General features: G+C 52.7%; 1 protein-coding gene across 1 annotated transcript in view; it reads right to left on the reverse strand.

Annotated features, from left to right (window-relative positions):
• LOC113215820 (kelch-like protein 13) overlaps positions 1-543 on the reverse strand; it is a gene marked incomplete in the record, with an annotated part of 16486 nt that overhangs the window by 2567 nt on the left and 13376 nt on the right. The window contains 1 exon segment of the mRNA XM_026435486.2: positions 270-543. Coding sequence (XP_026291271.1) covers positions 270-543 — 274 coding nt within the window.

The raw sequence follows: 543 nt of genomic DNA on the forward strand, positions 1-543 counted from the left end.
GAGGAGTGTAGCCTCCCCACCCGGCCTCCGCTCCTCCGCGCGCCCACCCCTACCACCTGTCTCTGTATCCGCTTTTGTTCTTCTTAGTTCCGGGCAGCGCTCTATTGAAATACCTCATTGTCCAGAAAAGGATGCTAATTCGTAACTTGATGGATTCAAATCTGCATCCGGTTGAGATGTGCACAAAAACGCGTCTACTTATGGGCAGTGAAAGTCCTATCAGACTTAGCGTGCAGTAAAATCTAAATTTTTTTCAGTGTTTAGCTTACTTGATGACCGGAAGTTGAAGGTTCCTACAGTTCCCATCAGAGAAGGGGTCCACGGGATGTACGTCGGCGACGGCGGTTGCCTCCAAATCGCATTCGGTGATTCCGCGACCGCCAGGGCACCAGAGTCAGGGTTGGAGGATTTGGCATCCCTGGCACTAGATTTCAGCACTCTTTCGAAGTCCCCTTCTATCACGACACCACTCGACAACGGCGCCTCCGGTACCTCCACAACGTAAGAGAAGTCCTGGCCAACAGTCTTGACGTGCACGCGCAC

Source organism: Frankliniella occidentalis, unplaced genomic scaffold (genome assembly GCF_000697945.3).
Source record: "Frankliniella occidentalis isolate FOCC.00 unplaced genomic scaffold, Focc_3.1 Scaffold284, whole genome shotgun sequence".
In the NCBI taxonomy this organism is placed as follows: Eukaryota; Metazoa; Arthropoda; class Insecta; order Thysanoptera; family Thripidae; genus Frankliniella; species Frankliniella occidentalis.